A 19,288-nucleotide genomic window follows, 5' to 3' on the forward strand; every position below is an offset into this window, starting at 1 on the left:
GAGGGTCCCCAGCCCCACATCAGGGTCCCCAGCCCCACATCAGGGTCCCCAGCCCCACATCATGGACCCCACCCTACAGGAGGATCCTTAGCCCTGTAGGAGGGACCCCAGCCCCATATGAAGGTCCTCAGCCCCACATCATGGACCCCACCCCACAGGAGGGTCCTTGGCCCCGTAGGAGGGACCCCAGCCCCATATGAAGGTCCTCAGCCCCACATCATGGACCCCACCCCACAGAAGGGTCCTTGGCCCCGTGGAGGGTCCCCAGCCCCACATCAGGGTCCCCAGCCCCACATCATGGACCCCACCCCACAGGAGAATCCTTAGCCCTGTAGGAGGGACCCCAGCCCCATATGAAGGTCCTCAGCCCCACATCATGGACCCCACCCCACAGGAGGGTCCTTGGCCCCATAGCAGGGACCCCAGCCCCATATGAAGGTCCTCAGCCCCACACAAGGACCCTCAGCCCCACAGGAGAGATCCCAGCCCCACAGGAGGGTCCACAGCCCCACATCATGCACCCCACCCCACAGAAGGTTCCTCAGCCCCATAGGAGGGACCCCAGCCCCATGGGGGTCCCCAGCCCCACAAGAGGGTCTCCAGCCCCACATCATGGACCCACCCCACAACAGGGTCTTTGGCCCTATAGGGGGCACCCCAGCCCCACAGAAGGACCCCCAGCCCCATAGGAGGGACCCCAGCCCCACAGGAGGGTCCCCAGCCCCACATCATGGACCCCAGCCCCACAGGAGGGTCCTTGGCCCCATAGCAGGGACCCCAGCCCCATATGAAGGTCCTCAGCCCCACACAAGGACCCTCAGCCCCACAGGAGAGATCCCAGCCCCACAGGAGGGTCCACAGCCCCACATCATGCACCCCACCCCACAGAAGGTTCCTCAGCCCCATAGGAGGGACCCCAGCCCCATGGGGGTCCCCAGCCCCACAGGAGGGTCTCCAGCCCCACATCATGGACCCACCCCACAGGAGGGTCATTGACCCCGTAGGAGGGACCCCAGCCCCACAGAAGGACCCTCAGCCCCATAGGAGGGACCCCAGCCCCCTGGGGGTCCCCAGCCCCACACGAGCCCCCCCCCAGCCCCACACGAGCCCCCCGGCCCCACTGACCCGAGGACGCCTCCAGTCTGTCCAGTTTGCTGACCAGCCAGTCCAGGTTGGTGGAGAACAGGGCGCAGTTGGCGCGGTTCCCCCGGATCAGCGAGGCTGGGGGGCACGAAGTGGGGGTCAGAGCCCCCCATTCTGCCCCATAGCATCCACCCCACAGCCCCCCGCCCACCCCACAGCGCCCCATTTGCTCCCCTTTGTCCCCCCAGTAACTCGCAAGGGAGTTTGACATCGCCTCCTGCAGCCCCCACCCTGCCCCACAGCTCCTCCGTCTGCCCCCCAGCAGCTTGTAGGGCGCATTAACAGCCCCACAGCTCCTCCATCTGCCCCCCAGCAGCTTGTAGGGCGCATTAACAGCCCCACAGCTCCTCCATTTGCCCCACAGCTCCTCCATTTGCCCCCCAGCAGCTCACAGAGCCAATTACCAGCCCCATTCCACCCCACAGCTCCTCCACCTGCCCCACAGCCGTTCATAGAGCCCATTAACAGCCCCATAGCTCCTCCATCTGCCCCCCAGCAGCTCCTGCCCCATAGCTCCTCCATTTACCACCCAGCAGCTCATAGAGCCCATTAACAGCCCCATAGCTCCTCCGTTTGCCCCCCAGCAGCTCATAGAGCCCATTACCAGCCCCACAGCCCCCCCATAGCCCCCCAGCACACCCAGCAGCTCATGGAGCCCATTACCAGCCCCACAGCCCCACAGCAGCTCATAGAGCCCATTACCAGCCCCATAGCTCCCCAGCAGCTCATAGAGCCCATTACCAGCCCCATAGCTCCCCAGCAGCTCATAGAGCCCATTACCAGCCCCCCAGCAGCTCATAGAGCCCATTACCAGCCCCATAGCTCCCCAGCAGCTCATAGAGCCCATTACCAGCCCCACAGGCCCCCAGCAGCTCATAGAGCCCATTACCAGCCCCATAGCTCCCCAGCAGCTCATAGAGCCCATTACCAGCCCCACAGCCCCCCAGCAGCTCACAGAGCCCATTACCAGCCCCACAGCCCCCCAGCAGCTCATAGAGCCCATTACCAGCCCCACAGCCCCCCAGCAGCTCACAGAGCCCATTACCAGCCCCATAGCCCCCCAGCAGCTCACAGAGCCCATTACCAGCCCCACAGCCCCCCAGCAGCTCACAGAGCCCATTACCAGCCCCATAGCCCCCCAGCAGCTCACAGAGCCCATGACCAGCCCCACAGCCCCCCAGCAGCTCATAGAGCCCATTACGAGCCCCACAGCCCCCCAGCAGCTCATAGAGCCCATGACCAGCCCCACAGCCCCCCAGCAGCTCACAGAGCCCATTACCAGCCCCACAGCAGCTCACAGAGCCCATTACCAGCCCCATAGCCCCCCAGCAGCTCATAGAGCCCCTTAAGAGCTCCACAGGCCCCCCACAGTCCCCCCATAGACCCCAGCGCACCCAGCAGCTCATGGAGCCCATTACCAGCCCCACAGCCCCCCCAGCAGCTCATGGAGCCCATTACCAGCCCCACAGCCCCCCAGCAGCTCATAGAGCCCATTACCAGCCCCACAGCCCCCCAGCAGCTCATAGAGCCCATTACCAGCCCCACAGCCCCACAGCAGCTCACAGAGCCCATTACCAGCCCCACAGCCCCACAGCAGCTCATAGAGCCCATGACCAGCCCCACAGCCCCCCAGCAGCTCACAGAGCCCATTACCAGCCCCACAGCCCCCCAGCAGCTCACAGAGCCCATTACCAGCCCCACAGCCCCCCAGCAGCTCACAGAGCCCATTACCAGCCCCACAGCCCCACAGCAGCTCATAGAGCCCATGACCAGCCCCACAGCCCCCCAGCAGCTCACAGAGCCCATTACCAGCCCCACAGCCCCCCAGCAGCTCACAGAGCCCATTACCAGCCCCACAGCCCCCCAGCAGCTCACAGAGCCCATTACCAGCCCCACAGCCCCACAGCAGCTCACAGAGCCCATTACCAGCCCCACAGCCCCCCAGCAGCTCATAGAGCCCATGACCAGCCCCACAGCCCCCCAGCAGCTCACGGAGCCCATTACCAGCCCCACAGCCCCACAGCAGCTCACGGAGCCCATTACCAGCCCCACAGCCCCCCAGCAGCTCACAGAGCCCATTACCAGCCCCACAGCCCTACAGCCCCCCAGCAGCTCATAGAGCCCATTACCAGCCCCATAGCTCCTCCATTTGCCCCCCAGCAGCTCGTAGAGCCCATTAACAGCCCCATTCTGCCCCACAGTATCCCCAGTCCCCCCCAGCAGCTCATAGAGCCCATTACCAGCCCCACAGCCCCCCAGCAGCTCATGGAGCCCATTACCAGCCCCACAGCCCCCCAGCAGCTCATAGAGCCCATTAAGAGCTCCACAGGCCCCCCACAGTCCCCCCATAGACCCCAGCGCACCCAGCAGCTCACAGAGCCCATTACCAGCCCCACAGCCCCCCAGCAGCTCATAGAGCCCATTACCAGCCCCACAGCCCCCCAGCAGCTCATAGAGCCCATTACCAGCCCCACAGCCCCCCAGCAGCTCATAGAGCCCATTACCAGCCCCACAGCCCCCCAGCAGCTCATAGAGCCCATTACCAGCCCCACAGCCCCCCAGCAGCTCATAGAGCCCATTACCAGCCCCACAGCCCCCCAGCAGCTCACGGAGCCCATTACCAGCCCCACAGCCCCCCAGCAGCTCACAGAGCCCATTACCAGCCCCACAGCCCCCCAGCAGCTCATAGAGCCCATTACCAGCCCCACAGCCCCCCAGCAGCTCATAGAGCCCATTACCAGCCCCACAGCCCCCCAGCAGCTCACAGAGCCCATTACCAGCCCCACAGCCCCCCAGCAGCTCATAGAGCCCATGACCAGCCCCACAGCCCCCCAGCAGCTCACAGAGCCCATTACCAGCCCCACAGCCCCCCAGCAGCTCACAGAGCCCATTACCAGCCCCACAGCCCCCCAGCAGCTCACAGAGCCCATTACCAGCCCCACAGCCCCCCAGCAGCTCATAGAGCCCATGACCAGCCCCACAGCCCCCCCAGCAGCTCACGGAGCCCATTACCAGCCCCACAGCCCCCCAGCAGCTCATAGAGCCCATTACCAGCCCCACAGCCCCCCAGCAGCTCATAGAGCCCATTACCAACCCCACAGCCCCCCAGCAGCTCATAGAGCCCATGACCAGCCCCACAGCCCCCCAGCAGCTCACGGAGCCCATTACCAGCCCCACAGCCCCCCAGCAGCTCATAGAGGCCATTACCAGCCCCCCAGCCCCCCCAGCAGCTCATGGAGCCCATTACCAGCCCCACAGCCCCCCAGCAGCTCACAGAGCCCATTACCAGCCCCACAGCCCCCCAGCAGCTCATAGAGCCCATGACCAGCCCCACAGCCCCCCAGCAGCTCATGGAGCCCACGACCAGCCCCACAGCCCCCCCAGAGCCCCCCACGGCACGCACCCAGCAGCTCATAGAGCAGGTTGACGATCTTCTTCCAGCTGGCGGCCGCCTCCTCCCCGGCGAACTCGGCGAAGTGCGCGGCCGTGCTGTACACGTTCAGCCGGTCGATGCAGTTCAGCACCAGCGTCACCATCCCCTGGGGGGGACACCAGGGGGGTCCCGATAGCTGCCACCCCCCACACGCAGCCCCCAGACCAACAAACGGCCCCCAAGAGCATCCCTGTATCCACACGAGCATCCCACATCCCCCTGAGCATCCCTGTATCCCCCTGAGCATCCCTGTATCCCCCTGAGCATCCCTGCATCCCACATCCCCCTGAGCATCCCTGTATCCCCCTGAGCATCCCTGCATCCCACATCCCCCTGAGCATCCCTGTATCCCCCTGAGCATCCCTGTATCCCACATCCCCCTGAGCATCCCTGTATCCCCCTGAGCATCCCTGCATCCCACATCCCCCTGAGCATCCCTGCATCCCTGTATCCCCCTGAGCATCCCTGTATCCCCCTGAGCATCCCTGCATCCCTGTATCCCCCTGAGCATCCCTGCATCCCTGTATCCCCCTGAGCATCCCTGTATCCCCCTGAGCATCCCTGCATCCCTGTATCCCCCTGAGCATCCCTGCATCCCTGTATCCCCCTGAGCATCCCTGTATCCCCCTGAGCATCCCTGTATCCCACATCCCCCTGAGCATCCCGCATCCCCTTGAGCATCCCACATCACCAGGACCCCCCCACCCCAGAACCCCCAAACCCCCCCAGCCCCAAAAATCCCCCCACAGCACCAAGACCCCCCGAGCCCCTGATCCTCCAAGGGGGTCCCAGTTCCTACTGGAAGCTCTTCTGGTACCTCCAGCCCCACGAGCATCCCTGCATCCCACATCCCCCTGAGCATCCCGCATCACCAGGACCCCCCCACCACAAAACCCCCAAAGACCCCCAGCCCCACAAGTCCCCCCACAGCACCGGGACCCCCCCGAGCCCCAGACCCCCCCCCAGCCCCCAAGGGGGTCCCAATTCCTACTGGAAGCTCTTCTGGTACCCTCACCCCCACGAGCATCCCTGCATCCCACATCCCCCTGAGCATCCCGCATCACCAGGACCCCCCCACCACAAAACCCCCAAAGACCCCCAGCCCCACAAGTCCCCCCACAGCACCAGGACCCCCCCGAGCCCCAAAACCCCCCTCAGCCCCCAAGGGGGTCCCAGTTCCTACTGGAAGCTCTTCTGGTACCTCCAGCCCCACGAGCATCCCTGCATCCCACATCCCCCTGAGCATCCCACATCCCCCTGAGCATCCCGCATCACCAGGACCCCCCCACCCCAAAACCCCCAAAGACCCCCAGCCCCACAAGTCCCCCCACAGCACCAGGACCCCCCCGAGCCCCAAAACCCCCCTCAGCCCCCAAGAGGGTCCCAATTCCTACTGGAAGCTCTTCTGGTACCCCCAGCCCCACGAGCATCCCTGCATCCCACATCCCCCTGAGCATCCCGCATCCCCCTGAGCATCCCGCATCACCAGGACCCCCACACCCCAAAACCCCCAAACCGCCCCCAGCCCCACAAACCCCCCCACAGCACCAGGACCCCCCCGAGCCCCAGAACCCCCCCCAGCCCCCAAGGGGGTCCCAGTTCCTACTGGAAGCTCTTCTGGTACCCCCAGCCCCAGGAGCATCCCTGCATCCCACATCCCCCTGAGCATCCCGCATCCCCCTGAACATCCCGCATCACGAGGACCCCCCCACCCCAAAACCCCCAAACACCCCCCAGCCCCACAAATACCCCCCACCCCAGACCCCCCCCCAGCCCCCAAGGGGGTCCCAATTCCTACTGGAAGCTCTTCTGGCACCCCCAACCCCACGAGCATCCCTGCATCCCACATCCCCCTGAGCATCCCACATCCCCCTGAACATCCCGCATCACCAGGACCCCCACACCCCAAAACCCCCAAACCGCCCCCAGCCCCACAAACCCCCCCACAGCACCAGGACCCCCCCGAGCCCCAGAACCCCCCCCAGCCCCCAAGGGGGTCCCAGTTCCTACTGGAAGCTCTTCTGGTACCCCCAGCCCCACGAGCATCCCTGCATCCCACATCCCCCTGAGCATCCCGCATCACCAGGACCCCCCCACCCCAAAACCCCCAAACCCCCCCAGCCCCACAAATCCCCCCCCACCCCAGACCCCCCCCCAGCCCCCGGGGGGGCTGATCCCCCCCACCTCCTGCTGGAAGAGGTTCTGGCGGCCCCGCAGCGCCCGTAACCAGCTCTGGCGCTGGTCGTGCTGCAGCTCGGCCGGGGGGGGCTGGAAATAGGCGATGAGGTCCTGCAGGCTCAGGATCATTGCGGCGATGGGGAGCGCGGGGGGGGGGCCGCCCCCCCTGCCCCGCCCACTCAGGTTGTCCAGGCTCCTGGGGATGGATTGGGGGGGGGAAAGTGGGGTCAGACCCCCTATGTCGCTCCAATAGGTTCTTGTACCCCCCCGTGTCCCATAGACCCCCCCATGTCCTTGTAGCCCCTGGATCCATTGCACAGACCCCCCCCGCAGCTCCTGGACCCCCCAAAACCCGCTGGCCCCCCCCAACTGATAAAGTGCTCCTAGAGCCCCCCCCATGCTGTAAACCAGCCCCGTACCCCCATGTACCCCCATAACCCCCCATGTACCCCCATAACCCATGTACCCCCATAACCCCCCATGTACCCCCATAACCCCCATGTACCCCCATAACCCATGTACCCCCATAACCCCCCATGTACCCCCATAACCCATGTACCCCCATAACCCCCCATGTACCCCCATAACCCATGTACCCCCATAACTCCCATGTACCCCCATAACCCATGTACCCCCATAACCCCCATGTACCCCCATAACCCATGTACCCCCATAACCCCCATGTACCCCCATAGCCCCCCCACCCTGTACCCCTCCAGGCCTCCCCGGGCCCACCCACCTCATAAAGTGCCCATAGAGCCCCCCCATACTGTAAACCAGCCCCGCACCCCCATGTCCCCCCATGTACCCCCATGTACCCCCATAACCCCCATGTACCCCCATAGCCCCCCCACCCTGTACCCCTCCAGACCTCCCCGGACCCCCCCACCTGATAAAGTGCCCATAGAGCCCCCCCATACTGTAAAACAGCCCCGCACCCCCATGTCCCCCCATGTACCCCCATGTACCCCCATGTCCCCCCATGACCCCCCAGCCTTGGACCCCTTTGGACCCCCACACACCCCCCGGGCCCCCCCACCTGATGAAGTGCCCGTAGAGCCCCCCCGTGCTGTAAACCAGCCCCACACCCCTATGTTTCCCCATTATCCCCCATGTCCCCCCATGTCCCCCCATGACCCCCCAGCTCTGGACCCCCCTGCACCCCCCGGGCCCCCCCACCTGATGAAGTGCCCGTAGAGCCCCCCCGTGCTGTAAACCATCCGCGCCGCCTGCGACTCCTGGCGCTGGGAGCGGGTGAGGGACAGAGCGTCGTCCATGTGTCCTTCCTGGTGCAGGATGGCCTGGGGGACACGGGGGGTCAGAGACACCAGAGACCCCCCCAGTGCACCCCAGAGACCCCCCCAGAGACCCCCCCAGTGCACCCCAGAGACCCCAGGGACCCCCAATGCACCCCAGAGAACCCAAGGACCCCTTGAGACCCCCAGAGACCCCAGAGACCCCCCAATGCACCCCAGAGACCCCTTGGGACACCCAGAGACCCCAGTGACCCCCAATGCACCCCAGAGACCCCTTGGGACCCCCAGAGAACCCAGAGACCCCTTGAGATCCCAGTGACCCCCCAATGCACCCCAGTGACCCCCCAATGCACCCCAGAGACCCCTTGGGACACCCAGAGACCCCAGTGACCCCCAATGCACCCCAGAGACCCCTTGAGACCCCCAGAGAACCCAGAGACCCCTTGAGACCCCAGAGACCCCCCAATGCACCCCACAGTCCCCAGGGACCCCCCAATGCACCCCAGAGTCCCCTTGGGACCCCAGAGACCCCAGTGACCCCCAGAGACCCCAGTGACCCCCAATGCACCCCAGAGACCTCCCCCAATGCACCCAGAGACCCCTTGAGACCCCAGAGACCCCTTGGGACCCCCAATGCACCCCAGAGTCCCCTTGGGACCCCCAGTGACCCCCAATGCACCCCAGAGACCCCTTGAGACCCCAGAGACCCCTTGGGACCCCCAATGCACCCCAGAGTCCCCTTGGGACCCCCAGAGACCCCTTGGGACCCCCAATGCACCCCAGAGACCCCTTGGGACCCCCAGAGGCCCCAGTGACCCCCAATGCACCCCAGAGACCCCTTGAGACCCCAGAGACCCCCCAATGCACCCCAGAGACCCCTTGGGACCCCCAGAGGCCCCAGTGACCCTCAATGCACCCCAGAGACCCCTTGAGACCCCCAGAGACTCCAGTGACCCCCAGAACCCCAAAGATGCTCCATAGACCCCACTGAAGGAGCCCCAAGGACCCTCTGGAATATTTTGGTGCCTCTGAGGAACCCCCAAAGACCCCAGAACCCCCCAAGATGTCCCCCAGAGACCCCAGAACCCCAAAGATGCCCCGAGGACCTTCTGGACGGTTCTGGTGGCTCTGAGGGACCCCCAGAGACCCCAGTGACCCCCAAAGATGCCCCAAGGACCCTCTGGACCATTCTGGTGCATCTTAGAGACCCCAGAACCCCAAAGATGCTCTAAAGACCCCTCTGGAGATGCCCCAAGGACCCTCTGGACCATTCTGGTGCATCTTAGAGACCCCAGAACCCCAAATATGCTCTAAAGACCCCTCTGGAGATGCCCCAAGGACCCTCTGGACCATTCTGATGCATCTTAGAGACCCCAGAACCCCAAAGATGCTCCAGAGACCCCCTGGAGATGCCCCAAGGACCCTCTGGACCATTCTGGTGCATCTTAGAGACCCCAGAACCCCAAAGATGCTCTAAAGACCCCTCTGGAGATGCCCCAAGGACCCTCTGGACCATTCTGGTGCATCTTAGAGACCCCAGAACCCCCCGAGATGCCCGAAGGACCCTCTGGACCATTCTGGTGCATCTTAGAGACCTCAGAACCCCCCGAGATGCCCCAAGGACCCTCTGGACCATTCTGGTGCATCTTAGAGACCCCAGAACCCCAAATATGCTCTAAAGACCCCTCTGGAGATGCCCCAAGGACCCTCTGGACCATTCTGGTGCATCTTAGAGACCCCAGAACCCCCCGAGATGCCCCAAGGACCCTCTGGACCATTCTGGTGCATCTTAGAGACCCCAGAACCCCCCGAGATGCCCCAAGGACCCTCTAGACCATTCTGGTGCATCTTAGAGACCCCAGAACCCCAAAGATGCTCCAAAGACCCCCTGAAGATGTCCCAAGGACCCTCTGGACCATTCTGGTGCATCTTAGAGACCCCAGAACCCCAAATATGCTCTAAAGACCCCCCTGGAGATGCCCCAAGGACCCTCTGGACCATTCTGGTGCATCTTAGAGACCCCAGAACCCCCCGAGATGCCCCAAGGACCCTCTGGACCATTCTGGTGCATCTTAGAGACCCCAGAACCCCCCGAGATGCCCCAAGGACCCTCTAGACCATTCTGGTGCATCTTAGAGACCCCAGAACCCCAAAGATGCTCCAGAGACTCCCTGAAGATGTCCCAAGGACCCTCTGGACCATTCTGGTGCATCTTAGAGACCCCAGAACCCCCCGAGATGCCCCAAGGACCCTCTGGACCATTCTGGTGCATCTTAGAGACCCCAGAACCCCAAAGATGCTCCAAAGACCCCCTGAAGATGTCCCAAGGACCCTCTGGACCATTCTGGTGCATCTTAGAGACCCCAGAACCCCAAAGATGCTCCAGAGACTCCCTGAAGATGTCCCAAGGACCCTCTGGACCATTCTGGTGCATCTTAGAGACCCCAGAACCCCCCGAGATGTCCCAAGGACCCTCTGGACCATTCTGGTGCATCTTAGAGACCCCAGAACCCCAAATATGCTCTAAAGACCCCCCTGGAGATGCCCCAAGGACCCTCTGGACCATTCTGGTGCATCTTAGAGACCCCAGAACCCCCCGAGATGCCCGAAGGACCCTCTGGACCATTCTGGTGCATCTTAGAGACCCCAGAAACACCCGAGATGCCCCAAGGACCCTCTGGACCATTCTGGTGCATCTTAGAGACCCCAGAACCCCAAAGATGCTCTAAAGACCCCTCTGGAGATGCCCCAAGGACCCTCTGGACCATTCTGGTGCATCTTAGAGACCCCAGAACCCCAAAGATGCCCCAAGGACCCTCTGGACCATTCTGGTGCATCTTAGAGACCCCAGAACCCCAAAGATGCCCCAAGGACCCTCTGGACCATTCTGGTGCATCTTAGAGACCCCAGAACCCCAAAGATGCTCCAGAGACCCCCTGGAGATGCCCCAAGGACCCTCTGGACCATTCTGGTGCATCTTGGAGACCCCAGAACCCCAAAGATGCCCCAAGGACCCTCTGGACCATTCTGGTGCATCTTAGAGACCCCAGAACCCCCCGAGATGCCCCAAGGACCCTCTGGACCATTCTGGTGCATCTTAGAGACCCCAGAACCCCCCGAGATGCCCCAAGGACCCTCTGGACCATTCTGGTGCATCTTAGAGATCCCAGAACCCCCCGAGATGCCCCAAGGACCCTCTGGACCATTCTGGTGGCCCTGAGGGACCCCTGGGGACCCCAGAACCCCCCTGGGGACCCCACCTTCCTCTTGAGCACCCCGAGGCGCAGGGCCTTGGTGTCGGCCGCGGCGTACGTGAGCCAGAGCGCGCTGGCCACGTGCTGCACGAAGCACAGAGACTCCCCGTATTTGATCTCGGGGGTCCCCATCCCCTCCACGTCACGCTTGGCCACCACCTCCAGCTTCTCCTGCGGGGACAAGGGCGTCAGGGGACGCAGGGGACATCGGGGACACACAGGGGACGCCGCGGGGATGGGGACGCCATGGGGATGGGGACACTGTAGGGGACTCCGTGGGGATGGGGACAGAGTGGGGACGTCGTGAGAATGGGGACACCATGGGGATGGGGATAGCACGGGGATGGGGACACCATGGGGATGGGGACAGCACGGGGATGGGGACATTGCAGGGATGGGGACAGCGTGGGGATGGGGATAGCACGGGGATGGGGACACCATGGGAATGGGGACACCATGGGGATGGGGATAGCGCGGGGATGGGGACACCATGGGGATGGGGACACTGTAGGGGACACCGTGGGGATGGGGACAGAGTGGGGACGTCGTGAGAATGGGGACACCATGGGGATGGGGACAGCGTGGGCATGGGGACACCATGGGGATGGGGACAGCACGGGGATGGGGACACCATGGGGATGGGGACAGCACGGGGATGGGGACAGCATGGGGATGGGGACATTGCGGGGATGGGGACATCATGGGGACACCGTGAGGATGGGGACAGCGTGGGGATGGGGACACCATGGGGATGGGGACACTGTAGGGGACACCGTGGGGATGGGGACAGAGTGGGGACGTCGTGAGAATGGGGACACCATGGGGATGGGGATAGCGCGGGGATGGGGACACCATGGGGATGGGGACAGCACGGGGATGGGGACACCATGGGGATGGGGACAGCACGGGGATGGGGACAGCATGGGGATGGGGACATTGCGGGGATGGGGACAGCATGGGGACACCGTGAGGATGGGGACAGCGTGGGGATGGGGACACCATGGGGATGGGGGCAGCGCGGGGATGGGGACACCATGGGGATGGGGACACCATGGGGACCCCGTGAGGATGGGGACATCACGGGGATGGGGACATTGCGGGGATGGGGACACCATGGGGATGGGGACGCCATGGGGATGGGGACGCCATGGGGATGGGGACACCATGGGGATGGGGACAGCGCAGGGATGGGGACACCATGGGGATGGGGACACCATGGGGATGGGGACACCATGGGGACCCCGTGAGGATGGGGACATCACGGGGATGGGGACATTGCGGGGATGGGGACACCATGGGGATGGGGACGCCATGGGGATGGGGACGCCATGGGGATGGGGACACCATGGGGATGGGGACAGCGCAGGGATGGGGACACCATGGGGACACCGTGAGGATGGGGACATCACGGGGATGGGGACAGCGTAGGGATGGGGACATTGTGGGGATAGGGACACCATGGGGGTGGGGACACCATGGGGACACCGTGAGGATGGGGACAGCGCAGGGATGGGGACATCGCGGGGATGAGGACACCATGGGGATGGGGGCAGCGCAGGGATGGGGACATAGCTGGGATGTCCCGTGTCCCGCGTCCCGTGTCCCACGTCCCGTGTCCCGTGTCCCCATGTCCTGCGTCCCGCGTCCCGTGTCCCCGTGTCCCGTGTCCCTGTGTCCCACGTCCCACGTCCCGTGTCCCCGTGTCCCGCATCCCTTGTCCCATGTCCCTGTGTCCCTGTGTCCCCGTGTCCCGTGTCCCGCGTCCCTTGTCCCATGTCCCCGTGTCCCCGTGTCCCCGTGTCCCGTGTCCCGCGTCCCGTGTCCCGTGTCCCCGTGTCCCGCGTCCCATGTCCCCCTGTCCCGCATCCCGCATCCCGTGTCCCGTGTCCCGTGTCCCCGTGTCCCTTGTCCCGCGTCCCGCGTTCCGTGTCTCACGTCCCGTGTCCCATGTCCCGTGTCCCGTGTCCCGCGTCCCACGTCCCGTGTCCCGTGTCCCGTGTCCCGCGTCCCGTGTCCCTGTGTCCCGCGTCCCACGTCCCGCGTCCCGTGTCCCCGTGTCCCGCGTCCCATGTCCCCGTGTCCCGTGTCCCCATGTCCCGCATCCCATGTCCCCGTGTCCCGTGTCCCATGTCCCGCGTCCCGTGTCCCTTGTCCCCGCATCCCGCATCCCGCGTCCCGTGTCCCGTGTCCCCGTGTCCCGCGTCCCGTGTCCCGTGTCCCCATGTCCTGTGTCCCGTGTCCCGTGTCCCACGTCCCGTGTCCAGTGTCCCGCATCCCATGTCCCCATGTCCCGCGTCCCATGTCCCATGTCCCGCGTCCCATGTCCCATGTCCCATGTCCCGTGTCCCGTGTCCCATGTCCCCATGTTCCGTGTCCCGTGTCCCACGTCCCGTGTCCAGTGTCCCGCATCCCATGTCCCCATGTCCCGTGTCCCGCGTCCCGTGTCCCGTGTCCCCGTGTCCCGTGTCCCACGTCCCGTGTCACATGTCCCCGTGTCCCGTGTCCCGCGTCCCGCATCCCGTGTCCCATGTCCCCGTGTCCCGCGTCCCGTGTCCCGTGTCCCATGTCCCCGTGTCCCGTGTCCCGTGTCCCACGTCCCGTGTCCCACGTCCCGTGTCCCGTGTCCCCATGTCCCACGTCCCATGTCCCCGTGTCCCGCGTCCCACGTCCCATGTCCCCATGTCCCGTGTCCCGCGTCCCACGTCCCATGCCCACGTCCCGTGTCCCGTGTCCCCGTGTCCCCATGTCCCGCGTCCCGTGTCCAGTGTCCTGCATCCAGTGTCCCGTGTCCTGCATCCCGCGTCCCGTGTCCCGTGTCCCGCGTCCCGTGTCCCACGTCCCATGTCCAGTGTCCCGCGTCTCATGTCCCCATGTCCCGTGTCCCCGTGTCCCTGTGTCCCGTGTCCCGCGTCCCGCGCGCGGTCACCTTGGACGCGCGGAAGCAGAAGGCTGCGGCGCGGGTGTGCGCGGCCGCCGCCTCCACCACGGCCAACCCGCGGTCGTCGGTCAGCGCCAGGTACCGGCCCGTGGTGACGTGGCGCAGCCGGAAGGCCTGGCCCCACTTCAGGTGGCTGCCGCTCCAGCTGCGGGGACACCGCGGTCACCAGGGGGACACGGGGGGACATGGGGTCACCAGGGGACAAGGGGACACGGGGGACATGGGGTCACCAGGGGGACAAGGGGGACACGGGGGACATGGGGTCACCAGGGGACAAGGGGGGACAAGGGGACATGGGGGACATGGGGTCACCAGGGGACATGGGAACACAGGGGTCACCGGGGGACAAGCGGACACAGGGGTCACCAGGGGACAAGGGGACACGGGGGACATGGGGTCACCAGGGGGACAAGGGGGACAAGGGGGACATGGGGGACATGGGGTCACCGGGGGACAAGGGGTCACCGGGGGACAAGGGGGGACAAGGGGACATGGGGGACATGGGGTCACCAGGGGACATGGGAACACAGGGGTCACCGGGGGACAAGCGGACACAGGGGTCACCAGGGGACATGGGGGACAAGGGGACACGAGGGGACATGGGGTCACCAGGGGACATGGGGACACAGGAGGACATGGGGTCATTGGGGGACAAGAGGACACGGGGGGACAAGGGGACACGAGGGACATGGGAACACGGGGGGACATGGGGACACAGAGGTCACCGGGGGACAAGGGGGCACAGGGGTCACCAGGGGACATGGGGGACAAGGGGGGGCAAGGGGACATGGGGTCACCAGGGGACAAGTGGACACAAGGGACTTGGGGGTCACCAGGGGACATGGGGGTCACCAGAGGACAAGGGGTCATGGGGGAACATGGGGGTCACCAGGGGACACGGGGACATGGGGGGACACGGGGACACCACAGTCACTGGGGGACACTGGGGGCAAGGGGACACGGGGGGACATGGGGGTCACCAGGGGACACAGGGGGACACCAGGGGACACAGGGGGACACGGGGGTCACCAGGGGACATGGGGGGACACGGGGGAACATGGGGGTCACCAGGGGACACGGGGACATGGCGGGACACGGGGACACCACAGTCACCGGGGGACACTGGGGGCAAGGGGACACGGGGGGACATGGGGGTCACCAGGGGACACAGGGGGACACAGAGGGACACCAGGGGACACAGGGACATGGGGGGACACGGGGACACCACAGTCACTGGGGGACACTGGGGGCAAGGGGACACGGGGGGACATGGGGGTCACCAGGGGACACAGGGGGACACAGAGGGACACCAGGGGACACGGGGACATGGGGGAACATGGGGGTCACCAGGGGACACGGGGACATGGGGGGACACGGGGACACCACAGTCACTGGGGGCAAGGGGACACGGGGGGACATGGGGGTCACCAGGGGACACAGGGGGACACAGAGGGACACCAGGGGACACGGGGACATGGGGGGACATGGGGACGCCACAGTCACCGGGGGACACTGGGGGCAAGGGGACACGGGGGGACACAGGGGTCACCAGGGGACACAGGGGGACACAGAGGGACACCAGGGGACACGGGGACATGGGGGGACATGGGGACACCACAGTCACCAGGGGACACTGGGGGCAAGGGGACACAGGGGTCACCAGGGGACATGGGGACATGGGGGGACACGGGGACACCACAATCACCGGGGGACACTGGGGGCAAGGGGACACGGGGGGACACAGGGGTCACCAGGGGACACGGGGACATGGGGGGACACGGGGACACCACAGTCACTGGGGGACACTGGGGGCAAGGGGACACGGGGGGACACTGGGGTCACCAGGGGACACAGGGGGACACCAGGGGACACAGGGGGACACGGGGGTCACCAGGGCACAAGGGAACATGGGGTGACATAGGGGACGTGGGGCGACATGGGGGACACAGGGTGACACGGGTGACACCGGTGACAGGGTGACACGGGTGACACGGTGACACCTGATGCGCAGCGGCTCCACGCGCCACAGGGACCGCGCGTGGGTGCAGACGGCGCCTCCCTCGTAGTTCACCACGCTGCTGTGGGGACACGGGTGACACCGGCGGTGACACCAGCGGTGACACCACGGTGGGGCGGGGGGAGACATGGGGACACCCCGGGGACCCCCAAACCTGCGCTCCTCCCCCTGCTCGGGGGCCGACGTGGTCAGACACTCGTCCATGTGGCCGTGGAACAGGCGCATGACGTGGCCACCGGTCACGTAGCCTGGGGACAGCGTGGTGGGGGGTCAGGGGGTGTCCCCGCCGCGGTGTCACCCCCCGTGTCACCTGTGTCACCCCCCGTGTCACCTGTGTCACCCACCTTCCTCGCCGCCCGAGCACACGGGGTTCATGTTCCACAGCGTTTGCATGAAGGAGGCGTCAGCCTGCAGCTCCCCGCTGGCCGTGGACAGGTGCTGGGGGGCAGGATCAGGCCCATGGGTCCACGTGTGTCACCCAATGTACCCCAGTGTCCCTACATGTCCCCCCATATCCCCCATTTCCCCCCATGTCCCCTGTATTCCCATGTCCCCCCACGTCCCCTGTATCTCCATGTCCCCCATATCCCCCCAATGTCCCCTGTATCTCCATGTCCCCCCATGTCCCCCATGTCACCTGTGTCTCCATGTCCCCCCATGTCCCCCATGTCACCTGTGTCTCCATGTCCCCCATATCCCCATGTCCCCTCTATCTCCATGTCCCCCATGTCCCCCATGTCCCCTGTATCTCCATGTCCCCCCATGTCCCCCATGTCACCTGTGTCTCCATGTCCCCCATGTCCCCCATGTCACCTGTGTCCTCATGTCCCCCATATCCCCCCTGTCCCCCATATCCCACATATCTCCCCATGTCCCCCTCATGTCTCACATGTCCCCAAGTCCCCCATGTCCCCCCATATCCCCCATTGCCCCCCATGTCCCCTGTATCTCCATGTCCCCCATGTCCCCCATGTCCCCCCATGTCCCCTGTATCTCCATGTCCCCCATGTCCCCCCATGTCCCCATGTCCCCATGTCCCCCCATGTCCCCATGTCCCCCCATGTCCTCTCACCAGGTAGCGCTCGGAGGACACGCTGACCAGGATCAGGCCCCTGTGTCCCCATGTCCCCATGTCCCCATGTCCCCCCATGTCTCCCATATCCCCCATGTCCCCCATGTCCCCCATGTCCCCCCATGTCCCCCATGTCCCCCCATGTCCCCCTATGTCCCCATGTCCCCCATGTCCCCATGTCCCCCATGTCCCCCCATGTCCCCCATATCCCCCCATGTCCCCATGTCCCCCCAACGTCCCCATGTCCCCCATATCCCCCCATGTCCCCATGTCCCCCCATGTCCCCCATATCCTCCCATGTCCCCATGTCCCCATGTCCCACATGTCCCCCCATGTCCCCCATGTCCCCCCATGTCTCCCATATCCCCCATGTCCCCCATGTCCCCATGTCCCCATGTCCCCATATCCCCCCATGTCCCCCATATCCGCCCATGTCCCCCATATCCCCCCATGTCCCCATGTCCCCCCATGTCCCCATGTCCCCATGTCCCCCGTCCCCATGTCCCCATGTCCCCCATGTCCCCATGTCCCCCCATGTCCCCCCATGTCCCCCCATGTCCCCATGTCCCCCATGTCCCCATGTCCCCCATGTCCCCCCATGTCCCCCCATGTCCCCCATATCCCCCCATGTCCCCATGTTCCCCCATGTCCCCATGTCCCCTGTCCCATGTCCCCTCACCAGGTAGCGCTCGGAGGACACGCTGACCAGGATCAGGCCCCTGTGTCCCCATGTCCCCCATGTCCCCCCATGTCCCCCATATCCCCCCATGTCCCCATGTCCCCCCAACGTCCCCATGTCCCCCATATCCCCCCATGTCCCCATGTCCCCCCATGTCCCCATGTCCCCCATGTCCCCATGTCCCCCGTCCCCATGTCCCCATGTCCCCCATGTCCCCATGTCCCCCCATGTCCACCCATGTCCCCCCATGTCCCCATGTCCCCCATGTCCCCCATGTCCCCCCATGTCCCCCATATCCGCCCATGTCCCCATGTCCCCCCATGTCCCCATGTCCCCCATGTCCCCCCATGTCCCCCATGTCCCCATGTCCCCTGTCCCATGTCCCCTCACCAGGTAGCGCTCGGAGGACACGCTGACCAGGATCAGATCGTCCCCCACTCGAACCTTCTCCCCCTCCGAGCGCTGTTTGGATGCGGGGTGCATGGTCCACCAGCACGCCTCGCCTGGGGGGGCACCCCGAAACCGGGAGGTGGGACCCCAGGCCGCGGGGAACCCCAAAAACCCGGGGGAACCCCCCAAAACCGCAATGGAACCCCCCAACCACAGGGAACCCCCTAAAACCCCAATGGAACCCTCCAACCACAGCAAACCCCCCTAAAACCGCAATGGAACCCTCCAACCACAGGGAACCCCCTAAAACCTCAATGGAACCCTCCAAGCACAGGAAACCCCCCTAAAACCACAATGGAACCCCCCAACCTCAGGGAACCCCCTAAAACTGCAATGGAACCCTCCAAGCACAGGGAACCCCCTAAAACCTCAATGGAACCCTCCAAGCACAGCAACCCCCCCTAAAACCACAATGGAACCCCCCAACCTCAGGGAACCCCCTAAAACCCCAATGGAACCCTCCAAGCACAGGGAACCCCCCTAAAACCTCAATGGAACCCCCCAACCTCAGGGAACCCCCTAAAACCCCAATGGAACCCTCCAACCACAGGGAACCCCCTAAAATCCCAATAGAACCCCCTAAAACCGCAATGGAACCCCCCAACCTCAGGGAACCCCCTAAAACCCCAATGAAACTCCCAAACCAAGAGGAACCCCGTAAAATCCCAATGGAACCCCCTAAAACCGCAATGGAACCACCCAAACCGTGGGGAACCCCGAAAACCCGGGGGAACCCCCTCAAAACCGCAATGGAACCCTCCAACCTCAGGGAACCCCCTAAAACCCCAATGGAACCCTCCAACCACAGGGAACCCCCCAAAACCGCAATGGAACCACCCAAACCGCAGGGAACCCCGAAAACTCGGGG

General features: G+C 64.9%; 1 protein-coding gene across 6 annotated transcripts in view; it reads right to left on the reverse strand.

Annotated features, from left to right (window-relative positions):
• Positions 1–19,288, reverse strand: part of RYR1 (ryanodine receptor 1) — a 196,143-nt gene that overhangs the window by 164,577 nt on the left and 12,278 nt on the right. For 3 of the 6 annotated variants that reach the window (XM_071800800.1, XM_071800799.1, XM_071800796.1), the window contains 10 exons: positions 18,361–18,473; positions 16,564–16,657; positions 16,374–16,467; positions 16,203–16,277; positions 14,191–14,347; positions 11,271–11,435; positions 7,934–8,055; positions 6,761–6,950; positions 4,547–4,682; positions 1,126–1,221 (listed from right to left, as the gene is read on the reverse strand). In XM_071800800.1, coding sequence (XP_071656901.1) covers positions 1,126–1,221; positions 4,547–4,682; positions 6,761–6,950; positions 7,934–8,055; positions 11,271–11,435; positions 14,191–14,347; positions 16,203–16,277; positions 16,374–16,467; positions 16,564–16,657; positions 18,361–18,473 — 1,242 coding nt within the window. Of the gene's footprint in view, positions 1–1,125; positions 1,222–4,546; positions 4,683–6,760; positions 6,951–7,933; positions 8,056–11,270; positions 11,436–14,190; positions 14,348–16,202; positions 16,281–16,373; positions 16,468–16,563; positions 16,658–18,360; positions 18,474–19,288 lie in introns of all 6 variants that reach the window. The other 3 variants (XM_071800798.1, XM_071800797.1, XM_071800795.1) reach the window with 1 other exon arrangement.

The sequence above is a fragment of the Patagioenas fasciata genome, chromosome 33 (genome assembly GCF_037038585.1).
Source record: "Patagioenas fasciata isolate bPatFas1 chromosome 33, bPatFas1.hap1, whole genome shotgun sequence".
Classification (NCBI taxonomy): Eukaryota; Metazoa; Chordata; class Aves; order Columbiformes; family Columbidae; genus Patagioenas; species Patagioenas fasciata.